This window comes from Ambystoma mexicanum, chromosome 8 (genome assembly GCF_040938575.1).
Source record: "Ambystoma mexicanum isolate Mex_15411 chromosome 8, UKY_AmexF1_1, whole genome shotgun sequence".
NCBI lineage: Eukaryota > Metazoa > Chordata > Amphibia > Caudata > Ambystomatidae > Ambystoma > Ambystoma mexicanum.
Window position 1 is genome coordinate 1,127,928,920 of NC_090929.1, and position 27,004 is coordinate 1,127,955,923.

At 47.6% G+C, this 27,004-nt stretch overlaps 1 protein-coding gene across 7 annotated transcripts in view; it reads right to left on the reverse strand.

The window, feature by feature from the left end:
* MAPK8 (mitogen-activated protein kinase 8) overlaps nucleotides 1–27,004 on the reverse strand; it is a 956,840-nt gene that overhangs the window by 359,822 nt on the left and 570,014 nt on the right. For all 7 annotated transcript variants that reach the window (XM_069611178.1, XM_069611175.1, XM_069611180.1 and 4 more), the window contains exon 6: nucleotides 20,670–20,808. In XM_069611178.1, coding sequence (XP_069467279.1) covers nucleotides 20,670–20,808 — 139 coding nt within the window. The remainder of the gene's footprint in view (nucleotides 1–20,669; nucleotides 20,809–27,004) is intronic.

Genomic DNA, 27,004 nt, shown 5'->3' on the forward strand with positions numbered 1-27,004 from the left:
CTGTACGGGGTAGATTTAGCCCCCGGCTTTCGAACCTGGGTTAGCCTGGGACACCAAGGCTAAACGTTTCTGAGCCTCTCTAAACACTTTTCGAACTCTGTGCAAGACTTTCTAAGCCTAGTGTAACTGTGTGATCTTGGGCGCATTTGTGCTCTGCTCTCTCTAAGAGTGGGCCCAGCCTATGAACTTTGGCTCACAAGTGACTTTTGCTCTTCTGCCTTGCTAATAGTGTTCCTAAATCTTAGAGTGGTGTATCTTTCCATATTCTGTCTTTTTCCCTCCCTTCTTCATGAACTTATTGGAGTTCCATCTATAGTTAAGCGCTCACCTCTGTCTGGAAATTAGTGGTGTTAACTAAGACTTATCTGATAAGGAATAAGGGTTGTATATATTATAATAGTAACTGTGTTTAGAGTGTTTTACAATAAGAGTGCTGGAGTGTTTCAAACAGTGTGTTTTTAAATAAATAATTATATACTTTGATACCAAAGCTCTGGTCAGTGTTTGCTTGTATTATTGTATCTGAGTGCCTATTGTGTATACTTTGCATACTGCCTAACTCTTCTTGAGGGAAGTCTGACTGCTCAGCCACAGCTACCAGGTAAATCTGGGTGGTACAGACTGCTACCAAGTAGGTTTACTGTAACACCTGTAGTCCTAAATCTTTTGCAGTGTTCTCAAAGGGAACTGCACAGGTTTCTGCCTAACATCGTGTGTCTCCCCTGCCCCAGTGCTGCGTGAATGCAAGGTAGATGGAATGTTAATGTGGAGAATGTTGATGGGTGAGTGCCACTGAATGTTTCATGTGTGTCAGTTGAAGCCGAGAGTCTGTGAGAATGGGAGCCGGTGGATGCTTCCTGTGCCTTCCTTACTTACCTCGTATCTTACCTGATTGTAATACCTTGTCAACTTGGACTTAAGTAAAATAGTTCTCTTTCCTACCTGGTGTCTGAGGTCTTCTTCAACAAAAGACACATCTTTACATTATACTAATTGTTTTTGAAATGATGTCATTTAGAAAGGTTTGACTTGGCAGCACTATGCACTGGATGAAAGATGAGGACAAAGCAGCCTGCTCACTTCTGAAACTGAAAGAATGACTACAATAAGTAACTTCATAAATGGCTCTTGAACTAAACTTTGAAAGAAAGCGAAGGCAAATTGGGAAACCTGGTAGAATGGAGTTTTAAGAAGCCTGAATTGATATTTCAGAGGGAATAAAGTGGTTTTGTATAACTGGCTTTTTAACGTAATCATAAAGCACTTTTTCAGCGCTTAGTCCATTAGAAAAGCGACAGCAGCTCACTGATGATTGTGGTGGCAGAAATTGAATTGGGTCACCCGCTTATTTCCTTCTCGGTCTTATTTCCTTCTGCTATCCAAGGCTGTCATGTTAATCTGAACCTTACTGCCTATACTGCTTTGTCCTATGTCGTAGTACGCATGTGTCAACTGAAACGTGATTCCAGGTACACAGCTGCATGTTACCCGCTTCTTACATACTTCCTGTTTGACACAAGCAAGCAGGCGTGATGGCTTCAGCAGGTCAATTAGGCAGACAGCCACTGCCTAAGCCGTGGGAGAACTGCAGTTTTAGTAAAAATCGCTGATTCAATAGAAATGTATCCAAGAAGGTCTGCTGCATGATGCAAAGTTGACTCGCCACGGTAGGAGAACCCTACTAATGCTTAAAAGTTGTATTGTGAGAATCATGTATTTTGCACTGAAACTGAGTACACTGTTGCCATTGTACAGTACATGGAGCAACCACTTCCATAGTCGAACCGTTGTGCATTACTGTATAAAAACCCTGCAAGCCTGGGAAGGCGGGTTCCTGCGCCGTACACTGTTCGATCGTTGGTTTTGTGTCCTGTCTTGTGGATTATCTATAAGCTGCATTGCTGACTGCTATTAAAGATGCTTACAAATGTACCTGAAGATTATGTGGTTGATTTGCCGCAACACTCTACACCGGACCCCTGTTCAAATGGATTTCTAGAATCTGGCCTGGTGTACAGATTTTAGGAGGCCACTCTAGTCATGGTGAAGTGGGAGCTCAGAGTTTAGCAAAAACCCAATCAAGGTAGCAATGGAGAGCAGTCAAGGCATAGTCTCAGCAGAGTGTGAGTGGGGCCAGGGGCCCTCAATGAGTCCAGACACACAAAATAGCACACAATAATTCAATGTAGACAGTCAGTTCTAAAAATACTTATTTAATAAGCCTTTAGAACACACTGAAAAATGAAACTAGCAGACAGTACTATCACACAAAACAAATATATACAATCACCATTAGATTCACTTAATAGACTTCGTCAAACAACTTAATCAAGCAATGCAGGTAAGTAATATATCTACCAGTGACAAGTACAGTATACTAACTTTCGAAGTCCAAATCCTACGATGACAGGGGACTTCTGCCCAAAAGTCAAAGGGTCCAACACAATGTTTCTCACAGGTATGAGTTCTCTTTAATAAGGATGCAATGGGCTCGTGGTTGTGATTAGTTTCAAACTAATTCAAAGTTCTATAACAATTTGCCAGAAGATGGGAAAGCTCTCATTTCTTCCTGACCCAAGGATAACCCAAGGGCAGGATATCTGACCCAATTTACGATGACCAAAAGGTGGGTGGAGCATAGAGAGGAGACAAAGGGAATTGTTCCTAATGATATTTTATGGAGAACAGGGGCTGACGGGCACAACAATGCTTACTTACCCCCCTGACTCCGATTTTCCCCCAGATGTTGTGATGGATCACCTTGCGGTAGCTGGGGGCTCGATTTTCTACCTGTAAACGGCAACTGTTCTGGTCAGGTAGCCGAAGAGAGCTCGTCAGTCCACCAGGCATTCTAAGGACACTTCCGAAGAGTCTGGAGGGATGGATCCTCAAAAAGGCGTCAAGACTAGTTGGCCCCACTAGTACAAGGGCTGAAGCACCACTCAAGGTCTTCGGAAATCAGTCAGAGGAGCAGGGCTTCACTGGGCCAAACGCTGGAGGGAATACTGGGCCACCTAAGGTGTCATCCACATATCATCAATAGTCTGCTCTTCTTCGAGGGATTCTTGGTTCCAACATAGACTTTACTAACCTGAAAAGACAGGAACAAGGCCAAACTCCAATACGGCCACAGAACAAGTGAAAATCCTGTGGCACAGCCATTCATTAGTCACATTTAGTAGCCATCTGCAGTAAACACGAATGTGCACACCAAAACTAATGCAAAAACGGTAAAAAGTAACGACTGCCACTACCTTGTTTTTGGGCACATATAAAAGTAACCAATATCCCCATATGTAAAAAGCTTGGGGAATACAAAAGTATCCCCTTTGCACTGCACTGAAAGGAGCGGTTTGCAATGTTAAAAATACAAAAATTAAAAATGGAAACAAAGTGTCCCAGAACAAATCATCTGAAAGACTGATCAGTTTCCCCATAATAAATGAGCAAAAGGGTAGTGAATCTGCAAGGATTGACTTCCCTTCAAAAAGTCAGGATCAAAAACAAAGCAAAAATAATGGGGTTCCATATAAGACTATGGAAGGAAAGCTGCACAAAAAATATCTAACAACCCCCAAGAAACTAACAGTAGTAGACCTGTGGGTCTTGCAGAATAAATCAGAAAGTAGTCAGAAACAGGTAGGAAATCGCAAGCAGAAAACCTCTAAAAGTGCCGTTCCTGAAACCCTGAAACAGGGGCATATGTCACCAGTGGGTCTGCCCCAAAAGACTAGTAAACTTCAGACAGGAGGAGGAGGAGGAGGTCGGATTACAGGTATCACCAAAAGAGGGACCCTCTTTGTAAGGCAACAGCCAGAAGGGTAAAGGTGGAAAGCCTGAACTTCCATTGAAGAGCTGACTCAGCTGTGCAGTGGATTCAAACTTGCACAGTTCAGGCTTGACCCATATAAAAGCAAACAATTATCTTATTAGCTATCCACTGAGTTGGCATGCTGAGTCTTACTCGAGAATAATGGTAATAGTACAATTCAAATGGACTTTGAAATAGGGGTGGGCAGTGCTCCAGATAAGATTTTGAAATGGAAGTATTTTGCTCCCTATTTTTTAAAGTTGGGAGTAAAATGATTTTTCAGGGAGTCCAATTCCCAATGGGAATAAAAATATGTTTTCAATGGAAAACGAAAATATTTTCACAATAATTCCTTTGCATCTAGTTATTCATACAATTTAAAAGATACACATTTACTTATTGCAATCATGTAGTAATAGCAGTTTCTTCCTGTGGTACTATGTGCACTACTGGTGCAAACATATCCATGTGGGTGAAAGCAGGGGCACAAGGTCTGTTTCCTATTGTTTCTTGGGAGCATTTGTACTCCCTCTTTTTATTTTTTGGGAGTATTCGTCTATTTGTAGGATGTAAAAGTGGCTGATACACCCCTTATCTGTAGGGCTCGGTGTGGAGTAGGAGAACAACGTTGCCTCCCGATATACATCTGCCTCTACACCTTGGCAGGGGAAAGCTCCTCTCTGTTGTTGCTTGCCAGAAGGTGTCCGAGAGCTGTGAGCAAATGAGGTGGATGGGGGAAATGCATATCCACAGGCAAAACGATGCATAAGGCTGGGGTCTGCCAGTCTAAAAAACTTGGCTGGGGCCTTGGACACCTTGAACGTTTGCCTAGGAGTCAAAAATACTGGCTCCATTGAAAGGCATGTCAAGGAGATCCACCTGCACGTTACAGACACACCCAGATTTTCACATCTAAGAGTGCTGTCTGAGTCCAGGCCGCCTGAGTCCATCAAGCAGGCCAAACAATCTGCAGTGTATGTGCATTTGTATGATCTGCTTGGCAGCTTCTTTGTAGTTTAGCAAACTGCCAAATTAGACCATCTCGGGAGTAAGATTGTCTGCTGCCTCCTTCAGCACATTCAATAAGGTGCATAAATATCTTGCAAGAGGCATTAACAGTGTGCAAAGCTCAGTCGACAGAAGCGAAAGCCTTAAGACCAAGGGCATAAACGCTTTTTAACACTGAATGTTAGGTGGCAAGATGGAAAAGGTGGCAGCATTTGCCCATGTTATAGCTTGAACCACCAGTCTCCCAGGAGTAGGGTGGGTACAGGGGAAATCCATGACTAAAGGAGCTGCGCACTGTTGCTTGGCAAGATCCCCACTTTGGGCGAACCCCACTGCGAAATATCAGCAAAGTCATAGTGCAGCTTTGACACAGGGGAAGCAGTTATCCTGAGGTACTGTACCGCTTTCGCAATTAACTATTAGAAATAAACATTCACCTTGTCTTAGGATAAGGTCTGTATGGACTCGGCAGAGGAACCAAGGTCATTAATGCCTCAAAGGTCAGAAGCCAAGATGGCCAACCATTTATTATGTGTACTGATGTCCAAGAGAGGAGAGTGCGGATAATTGAAGGGGTGACATTGGGGTTGAGGGAATCCTACATATCGCCCTTGCCCCGAAGACTAGAGGCCAAAAGGTACTGGGTCACCAACTTCATCAAAGATCTGACCACATTTGGATGGAAACTCTGATCTTGAGGCAAAGCAAATTTTAAGCACTCCTGGGCCTTTTCAGAGGGTCTAGTGCAAAATCAGTTGGTGCTGGACTACCACACAGAAGACAGAGACATGCAGTGCTGCAGCAAAGTGGTTTCACATTCAGAAGCCTGAAGCCCACAGGAATGTAGTTAGTGACCAAACAGTCCCTCTGCAGGCCTGAAGGTGCAATGGGGATCTTGCTCACCACTGGTGCGCAAGCCGCCAGGACCTTGATGAAAATACCAACATTTCCAGTTGTAAATCCTCCCACTGCTCCAGGCTACAAGAGCTGAATATGTGAAGGTGCCTACACTAGAATGGGTGGTGAGTCTTCAAAGTCCGAAGCAGACTCCCTTGAGAGAGAGTGGCAATGGCATTTCGTAGAGGATGAAGAAAAGTGGCATATCGAAAAGGAGCTACTAGAAGAAATGGATCTCCAAATACATTTATTTTGTTCTCATCCTCGTCTCAGGGGCCAGACTCGCCCCAGTTCTTTCAACTTCTCAGATGAATACAAATTCAAAGTGGAAGGCCAAGATGGAGCCACAGAGCTCAATTATAAGGAGAGTGGTGAACACCATGGCAGCACGATCTGTCACAGCCATCGGCTGCTTAACCTGGCGGGAGCAGCCCTTCTCCGCTATCATCCGGACCAAAGCACCAGGCAAGGGCTGTGAGTGACAAATGCAGAGTTGGTCTTCCCACAGTCCTTGCAAAGCTTGAAGCCTTCAAATGAGACGGGACATGGGGCTAAACAAGGGAAAGCAACAGAGAACCAAAATCAGCCTTCTGACTAAGAAAATAAAGAACCAAATTTGGCTCATATCCTAGAGAAAATTATTTCAAGAGTCATGTGCACAAATGGCAATAAAACGAGCAGATAGACCCGCAGTGCATCCTGCGGTGGCAAACTTTCACCAGGAAGAGTGTTCCAAGATGAGGAAGGAATCAATTAGAAATACATTTTTGGTTTTACTTTCATTAGTCACACCGGTTCAACTTCCCCCTATATTTTAAATATCAAAATATAAAGTATACACAATTTACAATGAAACAGTTGGTTACAAAAGGAAAAAGGGGCTGCAAAACGTGATTCAAACCTCTTACAATTGAATTTCTTAAATACAATCCAACAGAAAGAAGAGTATGAGTGTTTCAGCAAAACTCTGTTTTGATAAGACACCCCTTTTTCTCCCAAGACTATCGTAATATATCAGACCAAGACAACAGACTGTCATCCATTTCAACTCAAACAAGGCAGGTCTTGTCCACAGTGAAGGATTCCAAAAGGTCAGTCAGTCACGAGCAGTCAATTCTTTTGTGAAAGCATCTTTTTAAAGTATTCTCTGGTCATGCAATCAACATGAGAAACCCCAACAAGTTAGCATTGCTGGTCCTTGAAAAGACTGTGTATCCCCACTTTACAATGCTTAACAGCGACACCCTCACAAACGGTCACTGGTATTGCCTGTGCATTTAGGTCACATGGTTTATGTTGTGGGATATTTATACCCATGTCGATGCGCCCGACTGCACCCACTCACCCCTGTACAAATGGGGAAAGAAACAGCCAAAAATGGATGCACCAACCCATGTGCGTGCAAAAATCTGCAAAATTGCGCATGGGTCACACTCACCAAAGGCTGCACACCCCTGCCACACAAAGTGGGGGTGACAACAAAATTCTCACTGCAGGAGAATGCCTGAAGCAAGGCCACAGAATTGGGCTAAAAACCGAAAATGCCTTTTAAAATGCAGCTTTTGCAACCTTCACAGTGCTGTTTTGGTGCTAGATCCATTCGTTTTTCAGTGAATCATTGGGAGTAAAAGAATTACAGATCATCCAGTGTGGCCAGAGAAGCCGGGCCTCATTGACTGACAGCAGCTAAGAAATGTATCTAATGAAAAAGGCACACCAGCAACATTTCTTTGAGTTCCACAAAGAAAATGCAGCTAAAAATGGCAACATGTGACACTTTCGGCTGTGCAGAGAGAACTCCAAGCAAAGGATGGATACTTACATCCAGATTGCAGACAAATCCCAGCACTCAAGGACAGAATAATGCTGAATTAAATGTGTGTGTGCTGCATAAGAAAATTGGATGTAAAAGACTCAGTTTAAATGTGCTTTTTCCCCTGCAGAAAGTGCAAAATTGCCTGTTTAAAAGCCTGTTTTTGTAAAAGGCCTAATTCTTTAAATGTCAAAATCTACCGATAAACGATGTTCATTTTCTCTGTTTTGATGAAGATGTAGGTAACCAAGTTAAAACATAGTCTTGAGTAATTACAATTCCGCCTGACAGTGCTCAGCCTGGGAATGATGACACTTCAGGTTGACACACTACTGCTAGCAGGAAGGCTTAATTGATGCTGGAGGTTCTCGCATATTTACAACAATGAACTCATCAGACTTTAGTCTGTGGTTCAGCCAAGGACAATGGCAGGCTGCATACTGATCCCCACAGGGGAGGGGCCGGGAACTTCCTTGCTCTCAAGGGCAGAGGACCCCACCCTGATGAAAGGAATTTGACAGCTGTTGCCGGTTGAAAGAAAGTAAAAAAAAAACTGCCAAGAACTTTTGGTGTTTAAATGCCTATTTGTAATTAAGCTTTAAAGACTTAACTTTGCCTCAAGAAGGTGGATAAATCTAAAAGTTGGTAGTTGTAAATCTAATTTTATTCTCTTTCTTTGAAGACGTGAGTGAACCCTGTACTACATAAGAAACCAAAGTTACACTAAAAGAATAATTGTGGCAAAACTATTGATGCTGCAAATATAATATTGTATACACGTGTTCTAGTGGTAATCGCCCAGAGATGTACTGAATTTGGAATTGTTAGGCCAAATCTTTATGATTAAAATTGACAAAATTCCACAGAATGACAAATATAGCTCTCACTGAAATGGTAGTTGGATGTCAGGATAAACCACACAATATGTAATGTATGTGTCTGTTTTTATTAGAGGGCATAGTTATAGAAATGTGCATTTGTGGGAAAGTTAAATTGTGGTTCATATCAATGTGGGAGTTCCCAAATCACATCATACAAAAATGACAGCTCTTTCGGACTTCCAACCAGAAAAAGGCAAGTGCCTTTGACCTATCACAGCCGAGTGGGTGTGGACTGTAATTCTTCCCCTACCATAAAGAGTGATGTCACTTGGCATGATAAATATAGGAACTTCCCCACACACAGACACCGATTCCTGACTACATCCTGATTTCCGTGCAGCGTTTTGCTCCAGCCTTCTTCATCTTGTCCTGATCCATAATACTTTGCAAAACCCAGGCCTCTGCAATTGCTGAACTCTTTTCAGCTAGGCCCAAATCCTGAACCATCCCAAACTTCAGGAAAGAATAATTCTGATCCAGTCTGGCTTGCTACCATTCAAGCTTGCTTACTGAACTCACAATCCCTCTACAGTGTCCAGTGACCAGAAGGGCCAATCCAATCTGAGGTGCATTCCAATTGACCAGAACCGCCCATCTGACCATCCTTCCAGAAGTGCCCTGCTGCCTGTAGACCCGATCGGGATGACCAGAACCCTGATGGTCCAATCTTAATTTGCAGTGGACTGTAAGTATCAACAGGAATCATAGTAACCCATAGTATATTTGCATTGTCATATCCCAATCTCAACCCATCCTCTCTTTAACTTAAGAATTTATAATGGTGTCACACCAGTCTGAAACCTAGTTTTGATTTCTTGCGCTAGTGATAATTTCTGGAAAATTCTTTTGTCTTGTGAAAATTCAAAACCCTTAAATCATCCCACGGATAATCAGACTGAGTCCTCCAAGTCGGAAAAGGAGGTGCTGGGGTTGGTTTCCGCGGACCACTCTGGGGTTTACTGTGTTTCTAACTGGTAACCAGCCTGAATACTCTAGTTTAGAGCATAATTGTCATTGCAGGAACTGATTTTGGTTTCCATTTTCACGTCTTTATTTTCAAAAACACTTCTCATTCAAACTTGCATAACTTCTTCAATTTTATAGCTAGATGCCCAATTTCAACTCTCACTTAAACCCACAACTAAGAATCGCATTGTGAAACAGTATATTTGACCCATTTTTATTAAAAATTGCATAGCACAAATTAGGTGCAAATTCGCATTTTTGCAAAAATTTTACACTTGTCTTTTCCCATTCAAAGTATTTCCGCACTCCCATTCTGAATTAAAGTGTGTTCTGTTGATCATATTGTAGCTTATGTTTGTTTGAACCTGTTCAGTGGTGCTCCCATAGGAATTTATATCAATGTAAGCTTTTTTGCAAATTTTTCATTGTTTTACCAAGCCATTTTCAACTGTCAGTTTAAAATGTCAAAGTTCCAAAAACATTTTCTCTCTTGTTGGGGAGGGAAGATTATATTCAAACACTGTATTCTGTTGTTCATTCCTGAATACTGCTGCTTACTTACATCTGCGTAGAATTGCTCATTTGTGAATTAAGAACTTGGCAGGGGGAAACCTTAACTTAAGTGGTATCTTTTCTACAAACCAAAACTGTCTTTTCCTGGTTCCATGTGTTAATTACGCCGCAAAAATATCGCAATGCAAAAAATAAAATATCACCATATTTGTGCATCGAAATTGACACCATGGACCCTGCAGGGGACACCCCCGCAACCCCTGCATCATTTTTTAATGTGCGGGCGACACCCCCAACCCGCGCTCCCACATAATAACCTCACCAAAAATATCACCTATAGCGAACCAAACTGCCATATCTAAGGCAATATTTTTGGTGGGGATATTATGTAGTGATACCCTTTTCCCTGTGTTTTATCTTCTGTGCTGCTCAAAAGTGAATTCAAGTGCTTTACTTACTTTCTGAATTTTTTTGTTACCACATTGGCGATTGATGCCCCATATATATATTAAAACTTATGTGTGATTTGAATTTTAAATAATGAATAAATATTTACCTTTGCCAACCAGCCCGATTACTGGTCCACTGTGGCCTGGGGCTATTTTGAGACGGCTGTGATATGAGTGGTAGATCACTCAGAATATTGAACCTATAGACATAATAATTAAGTATTTCATCTGTGCATTACATGCTAGGCGAGACCCGGCTGTGTGCCTGATTGAAATCCTTAATGTTTTGTTAAAGTCTTAGTATTACAAAGTAAACAATTTTATTATATGGTGCATTGACCTGTGCTGTAATGTATAAACATTTCTCTGAAAGCATATAGCAAAAGCATATCCTTATGAACTTCATGTTGCTAGAAATGTGCACATCTCAAACGTCTGAAGCTTGCCACTAACAAAGCTAGATATTAACAAATATCTTCTTTTGAAATAATCTGCCCGTTCTTTCCCTATTGCCCTTTAAGGTCCAGCCATGGCATTCAGCAGTGTTAGCAAAGGGTGAACAAATGTAAATAAAGTGAAGTCACCTTTAATGGACCACACCTATAAATAACTATCTGTTAAATAAATACGGTAATGGCCCAAAATGTCGCCCTCACAATTACGACGGTCGAAAATTGCGACTTTTTTTTTTAGACCCACCCCTTAGACCACATATATAAGTGGGGGTATATGATATAATATTAATTTGGGGGGTATGCAGGGGTATCCCCCTCATTATATATATATATATATATATATATATATATATATATATATATACATATATATATATATATGTGGTGTAAAGGGGGGGTTTAAAGTCGGCATTTTCGGCTGTTGCAATTGTGAGGGTCGCAGTGATCACATAGATCCATAAATACTTTAGTAAACAAGACAGTAAACTTATACCTAGTGTATTATAAAACAGTAAATGCCATAAAGGCACATTACACTCCTGTAAGATACTGTAGGCCCACTAACTTGCGGTAGGTACGTTACATATAAACACATGGGATGGGAAGAGAAGGGAACCAGGCATTAAAACATAGTTAAAATGCCAACACTAAAAAAGTCCCGGGGGCGTGGCTTGGATGGCCATGTAAAGGGACGTGCTCTCGTGGAGCTCCGCTGATCCTACAATGATCCTGGAGGAGAAGTGCGTGCACGGGAACCGGCCGGCACTGGAAAATAAGGCCCATGCGTGTGAAGATGATGGCTAGACTCGCTGAAACTTTGATGCGAGTGGAGGGTGAGGACACTGAGTTATACTCGTCTGCGGGCCGCGGGCCCCGGATCGGCGAGTGGAACAAGATGGCGGCAGAGACAAAGAGGACAACGGGGGTCACGAGATGTAAGTCCTGTAAAGCCCCTGCATCGAACTCCAAGACCAGCGATTAGAAGCAGACCGCGGCACTTGACCGGAATGCGCTGTTGCTTCACTGAGGCGGCGCACATCTGTGGGCACACGTACCCGGAGCTAGTACAACCTACAGACTGTACATTGCCGAGACTCATCGAGCACATGGGTAACCGATGCTGGGCCCGCGGCGTAATGGGATCGAACGCCGGCGGAACCCAGGAGGATTCATTGTGGCAGCACACCAATTGGGTGGCCGCGGATCCTGGGGCCGACGCGAACGAGCGGGCGGTGGCTGCAGTTTTCCACAGCGCAGCAGAACAACTCTGTATACACGGGAAGATGGGAGCGCACCCGAGCACTGGCCACGGAAGGAACACGACAGAGACCGGGCCACGACACCAAGAGGGTACGAGCACATGGGAGGGGACGGCCCACTTTGAGCGCGAGAGAAGAGACAAGTACATACAAGTACATGCTTGGCCTGCTGAGAGTGGTCCGTGACCACGCGGACCTTTGTGCGGAGGGAGGCACGGCAGGCCCTCGCCCAGCTAACATAGCAGGATGTCCTCTAAAGTGGTTAGACCCAGGATCCGACAGTCCACGATGGAGACCTACGCCAGGTCTCCCCCAGAAGCAGAGGGGGGCAAGAGCAAGGAGGCCCCCACGGCAGCGGCGGAAACACCGGGCACGATCCAGGAGGTGCTGGCAGCGATCGCAGACGTAAAGGTGGCCTGGGAGACTAAGTTGGGCCAGGCAATGAAAGAGCTGCAGGAGGGCCTGGACCTCAAGATCGGAGCGGTCCAGGAGGAGGTGAACCTGCTGAGACAGGACGCGCGAACGATTGCGGAGCGCACTGGGGCCTTGGAGAAGGAGATGGCCCCGAACACGGAGGCGTGCGCCGCACATGGAAAGGAGCTCCATGCCCTCGTGCAACGGGTGGGCAATCTGGAGGACAAGCTGAGCAAGCAGAAGGGCGCGCATGACGCAATAACATCCGTATAGTGGGCCTGCCGGAAGGTATGGAAGGATCACACCCCACAGAATACGTGGAATCCATGCTATTACAGGAGATAACAGGCGGGGTGCTGACCCAGGGGTTCGCGGTTGAAAGGGCGCACAGGGCCTTGACAAGAAGACCGCCCCCTGGAGCCCCCCCCGCGGCCGCTGATCTCAAAGATCCTGAACTATCAGGATTGGGAGAAGATCCTCGAATTTTTCCAGAGGGGAGGAACGATTGAAAAGGGTTTCGCAAAAATCACGGCCTACCCGGACTATACGCTGCTTGTACAGCGTAGTAGGATGAACTTCGGATCAGTGACAAGGAGGCTGAAGGACGCAGGCCATCGCTACATGTTGCTCTACCCAGCCAAGTTCAAAGTGTTTTATAAGAACAGATCCCTTTTTTTCGAGACGCCGACCGAGGCAATGGACTGGCTGGACATGCAGGGCCGACCTCAGGAACCGGATGTCCAGATGGGAGCTGCAGGAGATAAGTAGCGGACGGCTGTGGCACCTGGGGTGACATGGCCAAGACATTGGGACTTGATTATAGAGTTGTATTAAGCTTGTGGGGAGTGCGTTGTAGTATCAACTGGCTGGACGCACCAATCCTAAAATAGACGACTGGGAGCTCCTGGGGGGCATCCCTTGTACCCAATAGTAATATACTTAGTTAGGTCACTGTTAGATCGGTGACGCCCCGCGGGGTCCTAGTCCTCGGCGACGGGACAGGACCAGACGCGGGTGGGCCTGAGATCCAGGGATGGAGCTGGGCATTTGTTGGGGTAGGGCAGGGTGGGGGGAGGGTCTGGGTTGTGTGCAGTGGATGGAAGTTGGGGAACAGGGAGGGGGGAAACTGTTGAGGGGGGTCAAGGGGGAGAGCCGGAAACCAAACCATCAAGGGAAGCATTGAAGGGAGAGGTGGGTTGGGAACAAACCGAGTAGATGGCATCGGGTAACCTCAGAATTGTGACCTGGAATGTACGGGGCCTTAATAGCTATCTGAAACGTAACAGAGTGATGCTGTATCTAAAAAGGATGCACATTGATGTGGCCCTGCTGCAGGAGACTCATCTCACAAGGGAGAAGTTGGAGGTTGTCAGGCAAAAATGGAGGGGACATGTTGTGGGGGCTACGTATTCTGCGTACACTAGAGGGGTTATCACTTGGGTGGCGCCGCACGTGCCGTTCCAGGTGCTTAGCTCAACGGTAGACCCAGAGGGCAGAATGGTGGCGGTGACAGGACTCCTGGAGAACAGGGAAGTGCATATCATAAATCTGTACGCCCCCAACCATGATACAGCGGCTTATTTTAGATCCCTTTACAGCAAAATTAGCCCCCTGGTTGGGGGTGCGGTAGTGTGGGGAGGGGACTTTAATTGCACCCTGAATCCCAAAATGGATAGGTCAGTCGACAAAGCTGGGAAGCCGGCGCCGGCGGACCAAGCACTGGGGACATTGTTAAAAGATCTAGGCCTAGAAGACGTGTGGAGAAGGCTGCATCCAATGGATAGGCAATACTCGCACTATGCAGCACCACATGACCTGCACACGAGGCTAGATTATGTGTTTGTAGCGGCTGAGATAGCGGGAGAAATGGTGGGAGCGGAATACAAGGCCCGGGTACTATCTGACCACTCGCCGTTGGTGGTAGAGTGGCGACACAACCCCCCCAGAGCGCGGATCCCGACATGGAGACTTAGGACTGAGGCATTACAAGATGAGGGGTTCCGGGAGGATTTGAGGGCAGCCATCGAGGAATATTTTGATATAAACATGGGCAGTGTGCGCTCGGTTGGAACAGTATGGGAGGCGTTCAAGGTGGTGGTGCGTGGAGTAGCCATTTCGAAATCTAAAGGGCTCCAGGGGGGCATTGAAAGGGAACTTCAGGAAATGGAAGGGGAGCTGGAGGGCCACACACGACATGAGGATACCGCCCGGAAGAATAGCGATAAGATAAAAGACCTACAGTTAACCTGCAGTGGACTCTGGGATAGGCTATGTAGACTAAATTACAAGAAATACACGGCGAGGCTACACGCAGGGGGCGATAAGCCGGGCAGATTGCTGGCCTGGCTGTATAAGAGTGAGACCCCCCCGCAGTGAGATAAGGGATGAGGAAGGTCGCATCTGTAATACCCAGGAGTGGGTGAACGAGGAGTTCCTCAAGTTTTACAGACACTTATATGAGGACGCAGGGGAGGATAGGAGCCAAAACATACTGGACACATTAGAGGACATAGAGCTGCCCACCCTGGACGACCTAGAACGTGCAGAATTGGACACCCCTATCACCTCGGAAGAGCTGGAGGTAGCGATCCAACATTTGCCCACGTGTAAGGCAACCGGGACGGACGGGTTGCCTAGCGAGTTTTACAAGACATACAAACAGGAGCTGCTTCGGCCACTGCTTGCTATTTTCAACGAGGCCTATGAGCAGGGGGAACTGCCATTGTCCCTTCGCGAGGCGATGATCATCCCACTCCTAAAACCAGGCAAGCCGGCCGCGGAGTGTGGGTCTTACAGACCCTTGTCTATGCTGAATCAGGACAGCAAAATACTTACGGCAGTGCTGGCCAATAGGCTGAAGAGGGTGATCGGTAAGCTGATACATCCAGACCAGACGGGATATGTCCCCGGCAGGAACATCACAGATAACCATAGGAGGCTACACCACATCATTGACCACACTGAGGAAGATACGGGTGAGATGGCCATCGTGTCGCTAGACGCGGTCAAAGCCTTTGACTCGGTGCGATGGCCATGGTTGAAAGCAGTCCTGAGGGGATACGGAATGGGACCTGGGTATAACAGGTGGGCTCAGTTGTTATACAGCACCCCGGTGGCGAGAGTTAAAACAGGATCCATAATCTCAGATACTTGGCAACTCAGCAGGGGGACCAGACAGGGATGCCCCTGGTCGCCCATGCTATACATTCTGGCATTAGAGCCGCTGGCAATATGTCTGAGGCAACAATACGGGGAGGTGGGGATTAGTACAGTAAGTGGTAGACACCTGGTATCGCTGTACGTAGATGACATGCTCCTTTATCTGCGCTATCCGGAGGAGAACTTGCAGTATGTGCTAGAGGTGATGGACCGATATGCCACCCTCTCGGGCATATCGGTGAACCCTAGGAAGTCTAGTCTGTTCCCCTTGGGTAGATACAAGAATGTCCCGTTACAGAGGCTGCCTAGCCTGCCGATACCATGGCAGACTGAGACATTTAGGTATTTGGGAGTAAATATTTACCACAGGATCGAGGCGGAGCACCAACATAATACATAGAAAGCAATAGAGGGGGTCAAGAACAGCATGGTGTTTTGGTCCAGATTGCCCCTGACTATGATGGGGAGAGCGGCCTTGCTTAAGATGGTGGTCCTGCCCAGACTCCTGCACTTCTTTGTGAATGTCCAGTTTTTTGATTCCCAGGAGCCTATTTGTGAGACTTCATAGCGTGTGCAGGGGCTTCATATGGGGTAACTCCAGGAACAGAGTGGCCCTGTGGAAACTCCAGAACCCATGTGACATGGGGGGCATAGGCCTGCCAAATTTTGAGCTTTATTACCTGGCGGGGCAGATGCTGTTTGTGGCCAGGTGGCTGTCGACTGAAGACTCGGCGGAAGCCAGTCTTCTGCGGGAAGACTCGGCCCCATACTTTTTGAATGAGGTGGTGTGGTTACAAAAGAACAAACTGGTGGGAAGAGGGCGGCTGTTGAGGCTGGGCTGGGAGGTTTGGTGCAGAATGTGGAGAATGATGAGTGACATAGAGCCGTTCTCTCAGCAGGCCCCGCTAGTGGCACTATGCGGGAACGACTCACAACTGTTCGAAGCGGTCCGTAGATATTGGGCACCGGTGGGCCTGGCCACCCTTGGGGACATATGGCAGGAAGGGGAGGCATTGGAATTTCAGAGGTTGCAAGAAGAGACAGGGGTGCATAGAGGCCAGTATATAACATACGCTAGGCTCATGAAACGGGTAAGGGAGAGCTGGCCGGAGACAGTGCTAGAGGATGACCCTGATGCCTCCCTGGAAATTATGTATGATGTTTCGGAGGGCGGGCACGAGATATCTAGAATATACGAGCTTCTATGAGCAAAGGTAGGGAAGGAGCTGCTTCAATTGAGGCAGGACTGGGAGGAGGAAGTAGGAGGACCCATGACAGATGGGCAATGGGAGAGAGCCCAAAAGTACCATAAAAAGGTATCCTGGAATGCGAGACTCCAACAACTCCAATTGTATGTCACTCACAGGGCTTATTTGACTCCCGGAAAATTGCAAGGTTTGGAGGCTCCGCTACGCAGAAATGCCCCAGGTGTGGGGAGGTGGAAGCGGGGCTGCTACACATGTTCTGGACTTGTCCGGAGGTGCACAGATTTTGGGACGAGATTAAAACTAAATTGGCTGGTGGGGGAGTGGAGCTGGACGTGGGATCGGCCTGGCCATGCATGCTCGGGATTTTTCCCAGGCCACGGGATTTAAAGCACATAAGCAAAATGAAGGACTTAGCCTACATCTTGGCCAAGCGCAGGATCGCAATGGGTTGGAAGGCGGCCCACAGACCCATGGTGGAGCTATGGTGGACGGACCTCCTCAGATGGGCGGAGGCGGAATCCGTAGTTTGGTTTGAAGCGGTTACTAGGGGGGGAGAGGAGGAAGTAGGGTCCTTGTTGGCCTGGCGGCAATTGGTGACCTCTATGGCAAACCCTCACCAAGACAATAGCGAATCAGAGGACTCTGATGAGTGCACAAGCACTGCGATACCTGATAATGCTCCCATAGATGACATGAGTGAGCCGGCTCTAGTTTGTGGGGTGGGAGGGGGGAGGACGGAGAATTATACTGTATAATGTGATGGCTTGATGCTGATTATGTACGTCCTAAACAGTTGTAATGTGTGTTATTTTGTTTGGTTTTATTGAAAATACAAATAAATAAAAAAAAAAAAAACACTAACAAAGTCCCAGTATTTCTAGACCTCTAGGACATAGAATTCGGAAAATACAAAATGTACCCATCACAGTAAATAAGGGGGCCCAGAGGTGTAAAAACATTACTAAAACACAGCCAGGCCCCACAAAAGGATAAAAGGGCTTTAGATGGCTGAGAGTACCAAGTTATTACACCTTCAGGGAAATTGGATACAATATCACCAATAGCAGTCACACTTTATTCAGGAATTCATCGTAGCAGAAGTGGAACACATAACCTTAAACAGATCATAGGAATTACCAATGCAAGCTAAAATGTGCAATGTTTCAGGTGTGTAAAATGTTCTCCATAGAAATCTTTGTGACAAATACAATAGGCAATCTGTGTGTATGGGAAAAAGGCAGGCAAGTTCCAGTTTTATCCCACAGGTGCGATTTGACGGCACAAAAACCCATAGGAGACCCCAATGAAAAGATCCAGTGTCTGGTTCGAGCACCAGAAGATGATGCACCATAGCAGGAAAAGGCCCAAAGGAATGCAATGGGAAAAGGCAGTTGAGAGAACATGCAAATAATCTCAACCATGGAGCCCCCTAGTGCAAGTATGGTAAATAACCCAACATGGCCCTGAAGTATGAATTTACAGTGTTTTTCTTCCCAGAAAGTTGGTTCCAGGAGAGCTAAACACTGCAATGAGTTAAAGACTACTTGTCCAAGTGCGGTTTCCAGGATGAGACTTCACAAGGGCTTTAACGCTGGGTCAAAGACTACCTCAGTGACAGAAACAACCTTCATATCAGGGCACCATCAAGCCAGAAGCAAATGTAACAGCTAGGAGCACTCTGAAAAGTCAGGTGAACCCGGCATAGCAGGTACCAGCATCTCGAAGGATAAAGGAGCACCACCAAAGATAGTCCCACAGTGAAGAGTACAGTTGGGGCAGCCCTAAATAGCAGATGAGGCTGGATGCGGAAGCCTCAACGGCCTGTGGGATGACCATGGCACCAAAGCAGGAAGCTTGCAGTAACATGGCCTGGAGACAGTCCTAGCACAGAAGGAATGGGCCAGAGAACAGGTGGACAGAGAAGGCATAGGAAGGATGAACAGCAGCCAAAAATGCTAAAATAAAATCAGCCCAATAAAATCAACCCTGGATAAAGGTTTCAGCCAGTAAGGCTAAACCGGTTTATAAAATTGCATGTGCACAACCGCCCATTTAAGGTCTGTCTCGTGTTAAACCCGAACAAAGGCAGCCTCTTCAACAAACCGGCTGACAGTAGCACTTAATAAATACATTGGTACCTAAATGGCTATGAAAAAGGTATATTGGGCTACCAATGCAGTACATAGATTTGCACCCCCGGTGAAGTCAAAGCTAAATCACTGCACACAGCCTATCTCTTAAATCCAATGGTGGCTTAATAAGCACCCTATTTGTGGCCTAGGGGGATTGTAAAACGCACCCCTGGACCTGTGACCCATACGGACTACAGAGAACCATATACTGTTAATGAGGGGAAAAGGGCTACAATGGCAGAGGGACTTCAGCAGATGTCCTTCTGGCAAGAAAAAATAGGTCAGTGATACAAAAATAAAAAAGAGGGGCACCCTAAAACTAGTCAAAGAATTTACAAAAATGAACATGTACTATGTCTCCTTGTTCTTCCACTGGCTCTCACTAAGAGAGATCGGAGTGCCATCTTCTTTTATAACATCCCCTTTCTGCTATGGCAAAGGAAGACTCAACCAGGCTAAAATGTTGTTAGTGAGTAACTTCTCTGTGGGTTCTTGTAGCAGACACCCACAGCTTCGGACACTTGGTGGAATATGAAGATTGGCTACCTTTGTACAAACTCATTTGCTTGATAAAGACTCCAGTTCTAGACTGCCTTTTTAGCAGCAGAGTGTAACCTAGTGTTTAGTTAGTGAACACCGGTCCAATAACCCAGACGACCAAACTCAAGGGCATTTCATCTTCACCTTCTCTGCAGCATCCCATACTGGAAACCTCAACACCAATACAAACTTCAAGAGTCACTGCAGTGCCAAACGGAAGGTATTACACCTTGAGACACCCTTTGACACAGGTTTAAATGACATTTTTTCAAAAACAAATGAAGGTCCTATCTAGCCAGTCCAGTCTCAGCCACTAGTCAGCAAGATGGCCTTTTGGCACCAAAGTATTAACAACAACAGTTGACATTCATTTTAGTCTTAGCCAAGGGACATCAAAAACCAAGTTGTTGCAGCACTAAATAAGTAATCAAAAGAATTGAGCAGTGAGACTTTGCCTCTTGCGCTCTTCTTTCAAGGCCTCCATAATTCTCTCTTTAGGCAACATGTTCACAATTTGCAAGAATTAATTAACTCCTGTAACTCAATCACTTCCCCTCACTTCCTTGTTCTACCACTTTTTAGAACACACACTATAACCTGAATCAAAAGAATACCTCTAAATCATGTCCTATTCACATAAATGGTCCACCAAGCTTCACATAGCTAGCACTTGAATTCACATGCTACTTTTGGCTTCCTACCATCTCTTTCCGCACCAGAATATATTTTATCCGGTTCTCAAAGTTACCATCCACAAAACCGTCTTTCACTAACAATGATTGCCTATGGCAAACTCTAACACCTCAAAAACCAAGTCGGGTTCATACCAATGGAAGAGCTATATTAAGTGCATGTGTGACTGGTCTTGTAAACATTCTACACTCAGTTGCTTTTTTGATGTTGTTGCAGAATCAACCATGCTACACTCCTTCCCGCTCACAGCGGCAACAATAGGTGGACAATGGTCTGAAGTTGAGCAGCCTACACTGCAAATGGGTTTGAGGCATTTCTACAGACTACAGCCATCCTAAAATCACAGCTCAGTCAACTAATTTCTATATTACATTTTGACTTACTGACCTCCCTAACATCCTACAATTCCTTCCTCCCAAAGATTATATAAACCCATAACAATGTGAAGAGACAGGCTTCAGTCTTACTAACCCGATGGATGATCCCAGCCGAGTGGAGATGTTTAATTCCACAGAGCATCTGATAGAGAAGGTAGGACATGCGCTCATGGTCTAGTTCCATCTGAATGACTTGGCAAAGATTAGCATCCATGAGTTCCATCACTATATACCTGAAAAAAACAAGATATACAAGTCAAAACCTCTCAAGATGTATTTGGTGAAGGGACAATTGAAGTCTAAGTTTGCTAGGATTCCATCAACTACTCAGAGGCAAAATAGAAGTGGCAGGAGACAGACATCACAGAACAGCAATGCTCAGATAGAAGAGGTCTAATCAGACACTTTAGAAAGAAATGTGCGGGTGTTTGTATTTGTATTATAGGGCAACGCTAGTTTACAGTTAAGGTGAAAACTATCAAAAAATATGTGCAGGGAACAAAATCAAGATTAGATAAGCAGGAGCTAATAGCAGTGCTTGGGTATCCAGCATTAACCAGCTATCAAGAGCTAGCATTAGAGAACAAGGAGCAAGTAAATAGTGCTCCTGAAAACTAACTTCCACATAAGATGCAAACATTTCCTTTTGTCCATTAGTACCCGGCGAGAGTCAAGCAGAATGCAACATCCTTATCGAAGGATTCTAGGCCGGGACTCCAGCTGCCTTGTCCTCGGAGGGGGGGCGTGGCAGCCCCTCGGCCAATGAGGAGGCTCGAAGCGGGGCCATACCCGCTCCGAGCCTCCCCACGGCTGAGAGGCTGCCTCCGCCCCCCGCTGGGGACTCAGGTAAGCTTTCTTTTTTTTTTTCCCCTTCCCTCACTCCACCCTACCCCACCCCACTTACCTCCTTGCCCCTGCGTCCCCGGTGGGGGACGATGGCAGCCTCCAGCAGTGTGGAGACTCTGTGCCTCCACACAGCTGGAGGCTTCCATCGTCCCCTGGCAGGGACGAAGATACGTTTTTTTTTTCTTTTCTCCCCTCCCTCCCGCCCTCCCAACCCTCTTACCTTCTTACCTTCTGCTTCTTTTTTTTTCGGGAGCGGACGCGCTGGGAACATTTGTGTTCCCAGCGCGTCCGCTCCCGAAGGCCGCCATGGAAAGAGAAAACAGACTCCCGTTTTCCCTTTCCCGGCGGCCATTTTTTTGGTTGTTTTTTTTTTCCCTGTCCCTTTTCGGGACAGAAAAAAAATGCTTTTAGTGCCCCGGTCACGCATATAATGCGGGCCGGGGTACTAATAGCAATATGACCCTCGCGGCGGGGGCATTACCGACTCTGGTAATGCCCCGGGGCCCATAGTTATAGGCCCGAACGCTTGGGTCATATTGCTTAATTATTTGGGCCCTCTAATGCTTTAAATGTCATATAGATGTGTCCTAGTATTTATTTATAGATTGTCCTAAATAAACAGAGTTAATAGGTGTGTGCTCAGCATCAGTTGGCCTGGGGAGCCAAAAGTAGCTCCTGGTAGCTGTTTGTATCAAACTAACCAGGATCTTCTGGTCTAAAAGCAGAAGCTTAATAGCCCCCAGCTCTGCCCCCATTTTGAACCCTATATATCTAATAACCTTTGGGCCATATGACAGCTTAGTATGACATTTTCCAAGCTAGATGCCCCTCCAAAATTGGAAGTTTTTGTGCAAATAGATATAAGGAACAAGTTTCTTACCTGTAACTGTTGTTCTCCAGCATGGGTCTGGCATGGATGCACATGCTCATGAATATAAGAATACATAGCAGTACACACATGCACAACCATGGGAGGTGGCAAAGGCTCAACATTAAGCATTACATCAAAAACTCAACATTAAGCAATGCTTACCTCCTCACCAGGCTCACCTTAGGCGAACAGGTTGCGCAGCACCGCTTGCCCGACCCTGGACTCCTCCCTGGAATCCCGGTCGACGCAGTAGAATCTCGTGAAGGTGTGCGTCGACCTCCACATAGCAGCCCTGCAGATGTCCAGCAGGGGCACACCAGACAAGAACGCTGTGGTAGCAGCAATAGCTCTGGTCAAATGGGCTCTCGGACGGCCACGAAACGGACTGATGACAGTGCATGATGCAGCCGGAGAGCCATCTGGAAATGGAAGCCTTCGAGAGAGCCTTCCCTTGGTTCACAGGTCCAAAGTTGACAAATAGCTGTGATGGCTTCCGAAAACTCTTTGTGCGGTCCACGTAGAACTTCAGCGCTCTAGCCACATCCAGCGAGTGCAAAGTCCTCTCGGCCGGTGACGAAGGCGACGGGAAGAAAACAGGTAACACCAAGGGCTCGTTGAGGTGGAAGTCTGACGGCACCTCTGGCATAAAGGAGGGGTGCGTCCGAAGTCTGACGGCACCTCGGGCCTAAAGGAGGGGTGCGTCCTCAGCACCACCCTCGTCTCGTGAAAAGTCAAGTATGGAGGCTTGCAGGATAGGGCCTGGATCTTTCCCACTCGTCGTGCGGAGGTGATGGCAACAAGAAACGCAGTCTTCCACGACAGGAACTTCAACGGTGCCGAATGCAGGGGCTCGAATGGCGCCCCCATGGGCCTGGTCAGCACCACATTGAGCTCGGAACTGTCATGATCTCTGCTTCCAGAAGGTCAGGGTTTTCCCAACTCCCTTGGAAGCAGATCCATAACCCAGGTTCCGAGTGCCAACCAGTCCCAATTGGGACCTTTTGGACCCAGTCCTGGCGCCAGTGGCACCAGGCTCATAAATATGCCCAGTCCCAGTGCTGGAAGCGCCGGGCTCATAATGCTTGGGTGGACTTACCTGCAGCAGACCATGCTGCTTACTTGCCGGCCAGTTGAGCCTCTGATCCTCTTCTGTTTGGAACTACTTTTCCTGTTGGGTGGGGCAGGAGCCACTCCCTAGATTCAGAACACTGGAACTCTTCTGGAAAGCAGGAACTCTTTTCTTACCTAGGCGTGGCTGTGGAAGGAGACACCTAAGCACTACAGGAGGCTATTTAAACCACACCCGATGGATGAATCTTGCTTTGCGTTATTCTGCATCCTCTGCAGCAGAACGCTCATCGTGTCTTCTGCATCTGATCCTGGGCCTAAGGAAAAAGGCTTACCATCCTGAATCCAGTCTTCAGCAACACCTATAAAGACAAGAAAGAACAGGTTAGCATTACGGTCTTCAGTGACAGCTCTTCACTTACCTGGTCCATCGGCTGTCACCAACGCCTCGCGCTGCATTCCGGCATCTGAAAGACAAAGGCTTACCTACTCCTCGTGCGCTCCGGAGGTCTTCACACTGCATTCCGGCATCTGAAAGACAAAAGCTTACCAACTCTAAGCACGCTCCGGAGGCCTTTGGCGCTGCATCCTGCATCTGAAAGACAAAACAAGGTGCGTTTAAAGACATTGGGGAACTTTAATACTCACGTGCCATTACTCCTTTCCACATCTAACCCAGTGGGTATTCCGGCACCCTGCAGCCGCTCCGAACTTGTACCTGCAAAATAAAAAGACAGTTAGAGCGCATCGTGAAGCAGGCAACAAGCGCTTACTTACGTGCTTCCAGGCGCTTCTATTCATCACACGGGCTCCATCTTCAACTCACTTCAGCCCGTCATCCGCCATCGCCGGAACCCTGCAAAACAAGAAACATCATTACTAAAGACTTTAAAGACATTAGAATTACTCGAAACTTACCGTTCGTGCAGTAAACGACGGACAGCAGTCCTCTGAAGTCAAGAGGCCTGCTCCCCTTATCCAGTGAAGAAACTGGTTACAGCACCCTGCCCCGAGGCAGATGGAGAGCACGGCGTTCACTTACCTAAGGTGAGAGCGTTAACCTTTGGGGTTCTACAGGAGAAGAGAAAGGGAAGAAGAGAGAGACATTCAATAACCCAGTTCCTTAATCCCATATTTTCTATCTGCAGACATCTTACCCTTCGAGTCAGACATACAGTGCACAGAGGTCCAGCCCAAAGAGCCAGCCGTGTGTTACACATCACCTTTGAAGATACGGTATACGCCCAGTCAAGACCGGCGCCTCTACGGGAATCAGGTGAGCGTTACAGGAACAGTCCCTTCATAAATTCCTTCACCAGGCGATGGAACCACAAGGACGCCCGTCCTGTGGTTCTGGTGTATCGAGAGATCGCAGCCAGATGTATCTTGATGGAGGCGTGAGCCAGTCCAGCCTTGGCCAGCGACAGTAGGTACGGCAGCACTTGAGGGGCCGTAATCCATAGAGGGTTAATCTTCTTTGCACGGCACCAGACAGAGAACCTCTTCCACTTATGTCCGTAGCACTTGAGAGTTGAGGACGCCCTGGCCTTTGCAAGGACCTCTCTGCAGGCAGCCGGGATAACGTACCCTCCAAACCCTAGTGCTGCAGGAGCCAGGCCTGCAAGTTCAGCGACTCCGGGTCGTGATGAAGTATGGCGCCTCCTTCCCTGGAGAGAAGATCCGCGTCCGTCGGCAGCTTGACTAGTGGGGATGCTGACAAGTCCAGATGGTCCGGGAACCAGATCTGATCAGCCACGCCGGTGAGACGAGGATCATCCTGCACCGGGACCTCTTGAGCTGGTTGACGAGTCGGAGCAGCAACGGCAACAGAGGGAACGCATATAGGAACAGGCCGTCCCAGGGGAACGAGAAGGCATCGCCCATGCTCCTCGGCTGGGGGAACCTGCTGGCGAACCTCTGGCACTTGGAGTTTGCCGCCGTCGTGAACAGGTCGATCTGTGGTTTTCCCCATCGTCGGAAGAGTCGATCCACTTGATCCGGACGTAGTTCCCACTCGTGGCACGAACGCAGCTCCCTGCTGAATGAGTCGGCGATGGTGTTCATTATCCCTGCCAGATGAAAGGGCACTAGAAACATCCCTTGGGCGACGGCCCAATGCCACAGATCCTGGGCTTCCTTGGAGGGCTGGGTATCTGGCTCCTCCCTGCTTCCGGATGTAGAACATCATGGTGGTGTTGTCGGCGAAGATTCTCACCACCTTGCCCTTGAGGGACGAGAGAAAGGACCTGAGGGCCCATAACACTGCACAGAGCTCCAGGATGTTGATGTGAAGCGGTTTCTCCTCCGGGAGCCAAAGGCCTCTCGCGTTTAGTTCTCCGGTGTGCGCTCCCCACCCGTTCAGGGAGGCATCTGTCATCACCGTTATCTGGTGGGATGGGGTCTGAAAGTCTGTGCCCGCCGTCAAATGAGCGCGGGTGCCCAACCACCGGATCGCTCGTCGGAAGGTCTCGTTGAGAGGAATCCTGTCCTTGAAGCTGCCCGTCGCTTGGATCCAGCGGGCGTCGAGGAACTCTTGCAGAGGGCGCATCCGAAGCCTGCACAGGCGCACAAGATATATGCAGGAGGACATCATCCCGAGGAGGGACTTGATGGACCTCACCCTGGCCACATCCGTGGCCAGCAGACGCTGCACCTTGCCCAGGATGGCCTTCGTCCTTTCCTCCGACGGCGAGGCCAGACGCGCCACTGTGCCGAGCTTGGCTCCCAAAAACAGTGCGACTTGCGATGGGACCAGGTGGGATTTGGGAAAGTTGATGGAGAATCCCAGGTCCGTGAGCAGCTGGACGGTCTTTGCTGTGTGATCTACGGCAAGCTCCCGTGTCCTTGCTCGGATGAGCCAGTCGTCCAGGTAGGGGTAGACGTGGATCTGCTGCAGGCGCAGCCGCGCTGCCATCGGTGCAAGGCACTTGGTGAACACCCTGGGTGCCGACTTCAATCCGAACGGGAGGGCCTTGAACTGGTAGTGCCGTCCTTGGACCACGAACCTGAGGAACTTTCGGTGTCCTTTTAGAATGGGGATGTGGAAGTACGCATCCTCCAAATCAAATGATGGCAGGAAATCGCCCTCCTCCAGCTGTCCCAGCACATGCTGGAGGGTGACCATCCGGAACTTCTGTGCCTTGATGTACTTGTTCAGTCGTCGCAGGTCCAGGATGGGGTGCCATCCTCCCGTCTTCTTTTTCATGAGGAAGAACCTTGAGTATACTCCGGAGCCTCTTCGGGACGAGCACAATGGCACCTTTTTTGAGCATCGCCCTTACTTCCAAAAGCAGTTGAGGGACGTGATTTTCTTTCCTGGCCACGGGTGGAATGCGGGGGCACTTTTTTAGAAATTCGAGGGCGTGCCCCTGGGCCAGAGCGTCCAGCACCCAACGGTCAGTGGAGATGGACTCTCACACGCTGACGAACTTCGCCAGCCGGCCTCCTACCGGGGTTCTTCGGTGGGGGCCTGACACCACTGTCGGTTCAATCTTGCTTGGAGGACGCCTTGCCGCCTTGGCCTCCCTGGAGACGACAGCGGGGTCCACCCGACTTGCCTCGTCCTCTATAGGCTTCCTGAGACGAGGAGCGGGCCGCTTGGCGGTACGTAGAGGAGCCACCGGTGAATCCCTTGGAGGCACCCT